The 7,736-nt window shown below is 37.7% G+C and overlaps 2 protein-coding genes across 5 annotated transcripts; one reads left to right on the top strand and one right to left on the bottom strand.

The window, feature by feature from the left end:
* Nucleotides 1-348: 348 nt before the first annotated feature.
* On the bottom strand, nucleotides 349-3,842 carry LOC138545031 (uncharacterized). 2 transcript variants are annotated; one of them, XM_069642038.1, is made up of 2 exons: nucleotides 923-3,842; nucleotides 349-820 (listed from the first exon to the last, which is right to left on the bottom strand). In XM_069642038.1, exon 1 carries the CDS (start codon nucleotides 3,789-3,791, stop codon nucleotides 1,695-1,697), a length of 2,097 nt encoding a protein of 698 aa, XP_069498139.1. In that variant the 5' UTR covers nucleotides 3,792-3,842; the 3' UTR covers nucleotides 349-820; nucleotides 923-1,694. The 2 variants fall into 2 exon arrangements, with proteins under 2 accessions (XP_069498139.1, XP_069498140.1); XM_069642039.1 differs by having other exon boundaries at nucleotides 349-658; nucleotides 746-3,842.
* Nucleotides 3,843-3,851: 9 nt separating this feature from the next.
* Nucleotides 3,852-7,363, top strand: LOC138544995 (uncharacterized). 3 transcript variants are annotated; one of them, XM_069642037.1, is made up of 3 exons: nucleotides 3,852-6,789; nucleotides 6,892-6,966; nucleotides 7,054-7,363. In XM_069642037.1, exon 1 carries the CDS (start codon nucleotides 3,921-3,923, stop codon nucleotides 6,015-6,017), a length of 2,097 nt encoding a protein of 698 aa, XP_069498138.1. In that variant the 5' UTR covers nucleotides 3,852-3,920; the 3' UTR covers nucleotides 6,018-6,789; nucleotides 6,892-6,966; nucleotides 7,054-7,363. The 3 variants fall into 3 exon arrangements, with proteins under 3 accessions (XP_069498138.1, XP_069498136.1, XP_069498137.1); XM_069642035.1 differs by having other exon boundaries at nucleotides 3,852-6,966; XM_069642036.1 differs by having other exon boundaries at nucleotides 6,892-7,363.
* The last annotated feature ends 373 nt before the right edge of the window (nucleotides 7,364-7,736 follow it).

Genomic DNA, 7,736 nt, shown 5'->3' on the forward strand with positions numbered 1-7,736 from the left:
CGAGAAGAGCGAAGCCAAGAACTCCACCATCTTCTTTTTACTTTTCCTATTTTTCCTATTTTTATTGTTGTTTTTATTTTTCATGTTCACTTTTATTTTTATTTTGTTTTATTTTTACAACATTTGATTTTTGTGTAAATTTATCAGTTCCATCTTTTCATTCCTCCACATCAAACAGGTTCCAGTATGTCTGTAAATCCAACAGATTGTCCACAAGATTGTGGAACTCTCCCGTCCCCTGCACACCCTTTATACTGTAGAAACAGTCAATATTTCTATACAATGGTAATATTCAGTTTCTTTCAGAAAAAAGAAGAAATTAATGAGAGAGGCTAATTCATGACACTATTATAATAAAACAGAATGATGGGGACCATCGGTTTTAATTGAATTTTAAATTAATTGTTATAGATATGAATTTCAATTCATTCATCATCCAGTCTTTGTAAACATAATAACATAAATGTGTTCATTTTGAGGTTACATTCAATATTATAATACAAGGGCATACAAGGTACTCATCACACTTTCTATACAATAGGCTTTTCACATGGTATATCCACAGAAAGTAATGATGAATATTTTCTCGACGCGTTTCGGGGTGTCCCCTTCTTCAGGAATTGATAGCCCTCTTCATTGCCGTTAATCTTTGTTTCGTCTATAATGTATGATACAATGATCAAATTTTAGATTCTCACTGATAACTGTCATTTAACTCTTGGGAGAAATTTTTAATAATAATCACCTGGATGTTCAATGTGGAATATCCTAACTGGATTTATTATCAATAGCAATATCAGCCCAATAATGGTTATTCAACCTGTAGATGTGATAAAAAGACAATAGGGAAAGCTCAATTAAAAACGGGATCTTAATTCATGAAGGAAAATCTAGTCATGTAATATCTAAGAAAAAATATTACCTTTCGGTATTTCTGTAAAAAGCTACTACATCCATGGAATGGGTCGCTGTGGTATGTAGAGAGTCCTCAGGTACGGAGGTAGTGCAGTAATGGGCGATTCCTCCACTCGTGTCTGTAAAAACACGTATATATACTATATTAGATACACGAAAACAATGGGGTGGGATCATTCTGTGGAGAGTATTCTGTGAAGGCCTCTAGGCTCATGATATGCAATTGGGGAGCTGTTTACAAAGGATTCTCTTACCTCCTTCCTGAGAAGATGGCCGGTGCTGTAGCTCGAACCGTTCTACACGGTTTTCGCTAAAGATGGCCACTATTTACATTATGACGTCATCACGTCGAAGCGTGACGACGTCACTATGTTTAGAACGTCAGCGTGTGACGGGAAAACAGACGTCATACGGACATATTTTAGAAAACAATGTGTAATTAACCAATAGTATATAGGTGTATATCTATACTGGTGCAGGGAGTTTGAGTCAAATGAAATAAAGGTGAAAAGAGTCGAAAGATAAATGTGAGGAGTGTCTCATGTAACTTCTGGGAAATCTATTGTTTACCACGGACAAAAGTTAATCGAATATTGGACATCCGTGTGTTTACTATTTCAAGAGAAGCATGCTCACATTCTATGGTCTGTAACTTAATACATCCTATGTCAGTAAAAAATCATCCTAAGTGAACTGAACAAATTCAAAAATGTATTTAACAGCAATTGATATTGTATCCACACTGGGTTTCTGATTGGGTCAGGGGAAACAGTATTTAGTTACAAAAATGAGGCTAAACTGTAATCTTCGTTCATCCCATTGGGAGCTAGACTGTTTAGTCTCTCTATCCAGAAGATTTCCCTCTGGTTCATACGTCTGGCATGATTGCCACCTCTTGGGGCTCTGTTCACAATTTCCAAAATCACAACCTTTAGTTGAGAAATATTATGTTTCTTTATGGAAAAATGTCTTGCTACAGGTGAGTTAACACTGTTGGTACGTATGTTACTTTTGTGTTCATTCCAGCGCTCCTTGGCTTTCCTTTGTGTCTGTCCAACATAGTAAATGCCGCATGGGCAGCTTAAACCATAAATGATTGATTTCGTGTCACAAGTGGCAAAATCCTTTAGTGGGATTTTTTGGCCATTTGATGGGTGTCTTACATAGCTTCCCTTCATTATGTTGTTACAATTGCCACAACTGAGACAGGCAAACGTACCTATTTTCCTCTTGGTGAGGGTTCTTTGATTGTCCACTCTCGGTCTTTCTGCTTTAACTAGGCTATCCCTGAAGTTCCGACCCCTCTTGTAGGCGATTATGGGTGGTTCAGGAAATAGTCTCTTTAGTTGTGGATCCAATTTGATTATACCCCAGTTCTTCTTGATCATCCTTGTTATGTGATGACTCTGTGCTGAATATCTTAAAGCGTAGAGAAATGGGATCTCCTTAGATCTATTTCTTGATATACGGAGGTCTTTCCTCTCCAATGTGAGTGTTTTTTCTTCTGCTTTCTTGATGATAGACTCTGGATAGCCTCTTTCCTTGTATCTTTGTGTCATCAATAGGTTTTCATTCCTCAGGGTGTCAGTTGTTGAGATAATTCTCTTTAGTCTAAGGAATTGACTGTAGGGCAAATTATTCTTTAAATGCGTCGGATGATGGCTCCTGAAGTGTAACGTGTTGTTAACATCGGTGGGTTTGTGATAAATATTGGTGATTATCCCATCTTCCCCAATCTCTAGTTCAACGTCCAAAAAATGTAGTTTAGGGGTTCCAATTTCCATCGTGAATTTGATTCTGTCGTGGCCTGAATTGATGTATTTTAGGAATTCCTCTAGTTCGTGATGTTGTCCTCTCCAAATGACGAAAACATCGTCAATGTATCTTTTCCAGGTGATGATTTTTTTGCTAAATTTTGTTGGTATCAAAATCCATTTCATCTCCAAATGGTACATGAATAGATTAGCATAGGCTGGGGCCATTGCTGACCCCATTGAAGTTCCTGATGCTTGTAAATAGTACTGCGTCCTGTATCTGAAATAGTTGTTAATGAGTATAATTTTGCTTAATTTCATTAGGAAGGTTTTGTTTGCTTCACATTCATTTCTTAGTAGACACCATTCGAGTGCTTCCAAACCGTCTTGATGTGGGATGCATGTATATAGACTCTGTACATCAAACGAAACCAGTAGATCATTTCTGTTAATATCTGTTAAGGTGTCTAGGTGATTGAGAAAATCTGTGGTATCTTTAAGATATGTTGTGGTTGTTTGGACTATGGGTTGTAATGCCTTGTCCACATAAACTGCTAGTGGGTTGAAGATACTATCAGTTCCCGCAACAATCGGTCTGAGGGGGGGTTTTGTCAAGTTCTTATGTATTTTTGGCAGTCCATAGAAGATTGGAGTAATAGGATGTTCATTAATCAAAAACAATTTAGTCTTGTTGGAAATCCATCCTTGGTCCTCAGCTTCCTCAAGCGTAGTTTCAATAATGCTTGATATTTCTCTGACCGGATCTTGTTCAATTTTTATGTACGTGTTCTCATCTGTTAGGAGCTCTAAAATCTTCTCCTCATAGTATGTAGTGTCCATAATAACTATGGCCCCTCCTTTGTCTGCCGGTTTTAGGGTCAGGCTTCTGTCATCCGCAAGGTTCTTGATGATTTCATTCTGCCTTCTCCTGGTATTGTAGTTCCTTGTTCTGGTGAAATTAACCCTTTTGAGATCTTTTATCATCTGTTCTTCAAACATTCTGATGGTTATGTTATTGACTTGAGGGTCGAAATGACTCTTGGGTTTCATTTCTAAGTATTGATGTGGCTCTTGTGTAGTGTTGATTCCCATTTGTGAATCAAAAAAGACTTTGAGTCTCATTTTCCGTGCCAGTCTGTGAAGATTGATTTTTTCTTCCAGCAAATTGGAATTCTGGGTTTAACATTTATACCAACCCAGAATTCCAATTTGCTGGAAGAAAAAATCAATCTTCACAGACTGGCACGGAAAATGAGACTCAAAGTCTTTTTTGATTCACAAATGGGAATCAACACTACACAAGAGCCACATCAATACTTAGAAATGAAACCCAAGAGTCATTTCGACCCTCAAGTCAATAACATAACCATCAGAATGTTTGAAGAACAGATGATAAAAGATCTCAAAAGGGTTAATTTCACCAGAACAAGGAACTACAATACCAGGAGAAGGCAGAATGAAATCATCAAGAACCTTGCGGATGACAGAAGCCTGACCCTAAAACCGGCAGACAAAGGAGGGGCCATAGTTATTATGGACACTACATACTATGAGGAGAAGATTTTAGAGCTCCTAACAGATGAGAACACGTACATAAAAATTGAACAAGATCCGGTCAGAGAAATATCAAGCATTATTGAAACTACGCTTGAGGAAGCTGAGGACCAAGGATGGATTTCCAACAAGACTAAATTGTTTTTGATTAATGAACATCCTATTACTCCAATCTTCTATGGACTGCCAAAAATACATAAGAACTTGACAAAACCCCCCCTCAGACCGATTGTTGCGGGAACTGATAGTATCTTCAACCCACTAGCAGTTTATGTGGACAAGGCATTACAACCCATAGTCCAAACAACCACAACATATCTTAAAGATACCACAGATTTTCTCAATCACCTAGACACCTTAACAGATATTAACAGAAATGATCTACTGGTTTCGTTTGATGTACAGAGTCTATATACATGCATCCCACATCAAGACGGTTTGGAAGCACTCGAATGGTGTCTACTAAGAAATGAATGTGAAGCAAACAAAACCTTCCTAATGAAATTAAGCAAAATTATACTCATTAACAACTATTTCAGATACAGGACGCAGTACTATTTACAAGCATCAGGAACTTCAATGGGGTCAGCAATGGCCCCAGCCTATGCTAATCTATTCATGTACCATTTGGAGATGAAATGGATTTTGATACCAACAAAATTTAGCAAAAAAATCATCACCTGGAAAAGATACATTGACGATGTTTTCGTCATTTGGAGAGGACAACATCACGAACTAGAGGAATTCCTAAAATACATCAATTCAGGCCACGACAGAATCAAATTCACGATGGAAATTGGAACCCCTAAACTACATTTTTTGGACGTTGAACTAGAGATTGGGGAAGATGGGATAATCACCAATATTTATCACAAACCCACCGATGTTAACAACACGTTACACTTCAGGAGCCATCATCCGACGCATTTAAAGAATAATTTGCCCTACAGTCAATTCCTTAGACTAAAGAGAATTATCTCAACAACTGACACCCTGAGGAATGAAAACCTATTGATGACACAAAGATACAAGGAAAGAGGCTATCCAGAGTCTATCATCAAGAAAGCAGAAGAAAAAACACTCACATTGGAGAGGAAAGACCTCCGTATATCAAGAAATAGATCTAAGGAGATCCCATTTCTCTACGCTTTAAGATATTCAGCACAGAGTCATCACATAACAAGGATGATCAAGAAGAACTGGGGTATAATCAAATTGGATCCACAACTAAAGAGACTATTTCCTGAACCACCCATAATCGCCTACAAGAGGGGTCGGAACTTCAGGGATAGCCTAGTTAAAGCAGAAAGACCGAGAGTGGACAATCAAAGAACCCTCACCAAGAGGAAAATAGGTACGTTTGCCTGTCTCAGTTGTGGCAATTGTAACAACATAATGAAGGGAAGCTATGTAAGACACCCATCAAATGGCCAAAAAATCCCACTAAAGGATTTTGCCACTTGTGACACGAAATCAATCATTTATGGTTTAAGCTGCCCATGCGGCATTTACTATGTTGGACAGACACAAAGGAAAGCCAAGGAGCGCTGGAATGAACACAAAAGTAACATACGTACCAACAGTGTTAACTCACCTGTAGCAAGACATTTTTCCATAAAGAAACATAATATTTCTCAACTAAAGGTTGTGATTTTGGAAATTGTGAACAGAGCCCCAAGAGGTGGCAATCATGCCAGACGTATGAACCAGAGGGAAATCTTCTGGATAGAGAGACTAAACAGTCTAGCTCCCAATGGGATGAACGAAGATTACAGTTTAGCCTCATTTTTGTAACTAAATACTGTTTCCCCTGACCCAATCAGAAACCCAGTGTGGATACAATATCAATTGCTGTTAAATACATTTTTGAATTTGTTCAGTTCACTTAGGATGATTTTTTACTGACATAGGATGTATTAAGTTACAGACCATAGAATGTGAGCATGCTTCTCTTGAAATAGTAAACACACGGATGTCCAATATTCGATTAACTTTTGTCCGTGGTAAACAATAGATTTCCCAGAAGTTACATGAGACACTCCTCACATTTATCTTTCGACTCTTTTCACCTTTATTTCATTTGACTCAAACTCCCTGCACCAGTATAGATATACACCTATATACTATTGGTTAATTACACATTGTTTTCTAAAATATGTCCGTATGACGTCTGTTTTCCCGTCACACGCTGACGTTCTAAACATAGTGACGTCGTCACGCTTCGACGTGATGACGTCATAATGTAAATAGTGGCCATCTTTAGCGAAAACCGTGTAGAACGGTTCGAGCTACAGCACCGGCCATCTTCTCAGGAAGGAGGTAAGAGAATCCTTTGTAAACAGCTCCCCAATTGCATATCATGAGCCTAGAGGCCTTCACAGAATACTCTCCACAGAATGATCCCACCCCATTGTTTTCGTGTATCTAATATAGTATATATACGTGTTTTTACAGACACGAGTGGAGGAATCGCCCATTACTGCACTACCTCCGTACCTGAGGACTCTCTACATACCACAGCGACCCATTCCATGGATGTAGTAGCTTTTTACAGAAATACCGAAAGGTAATATTTTTTCTTAGATATTACATGACTAGATTTTCCTTCATGAATTAAGATCCCGTTTTTAATTGAGCTTTCCCTATTGTCTTTTTATCACATCTACAGGTTGAATAACCATTATTGGGCTGATATTGCTATTGATAATAAATCCAGTTAGGATATTCCACATTGAACATCCAGGTGATTATTATTAAAAATTTCTCCCAAGAGTTAAATGACAGTTATCAGTGAGAATCTAAAATTTGATCATTGTATCATACATTATAGACGAAACAAAGATTAACGGCAATGAAGAGGGCTATCAATTCCTGAAGAAGGGGACACCCCGAAACGCGTCGAGAAAATATTCATCATTACTTTCTGTGGATATACCATGTGAAAAGCCTATTGTATAGAAAGTGTGATGAGTACCTTGTATGCCCTTGTATTATAATATTGAATGTAACCTCAAAATGAACACATTTATGTTATTATGTTTACAAAGACTGGATGATGAATGAATTGAAATTCATATCTATAACAATTAATTTAAAATTCAATTAAAACCGATGGTCCCCATCATTCTGTTTTATTATAATAGTGTCATGAATTAGCCTCTCTCATTAATTTCTTCTTTTTTCTGAAAGAAACTGAATATTACCATTGTATAGAAATATTGACTGTTTCTACAGTATAAAGGGTGTGCAGGGGACGGGAGAGTTCCACAATCTTGTGGACAATCTGTTGGATTTACATAGGTTAAAACAACCCAGTGTCAAGGTTGTTATTCTCCCCGGCACCCCGTAAATTTTCAACAAATCCTGTAAAAAAACCTTAAACCTAGGTGTGCGCTAGGCAACACAAAAATAGGTTCCAGTATGTCCTCAGGACCAAATCAAATTCGAGGAATACACTGGGACTTTACCTACTATAGATATGCATAATAAATGTGATGTGCCAAAGATGCTAGC

Source organism: Ambystoma mexicanum, chromosome 1q (genome assembly GCF_040938575.1).
Source record: "Ambystoma mexicanum isolate Mex_15411 chromosome 1q, UKY_AmexF1_1, whole genome shotgun sequence".
Lineage (NCBI taxonomy): Eukaryota > Metazoa > Chordata > Amphibia > Caudata > Ambystomatidae > Ambystoma > Ambystoma mexicanum.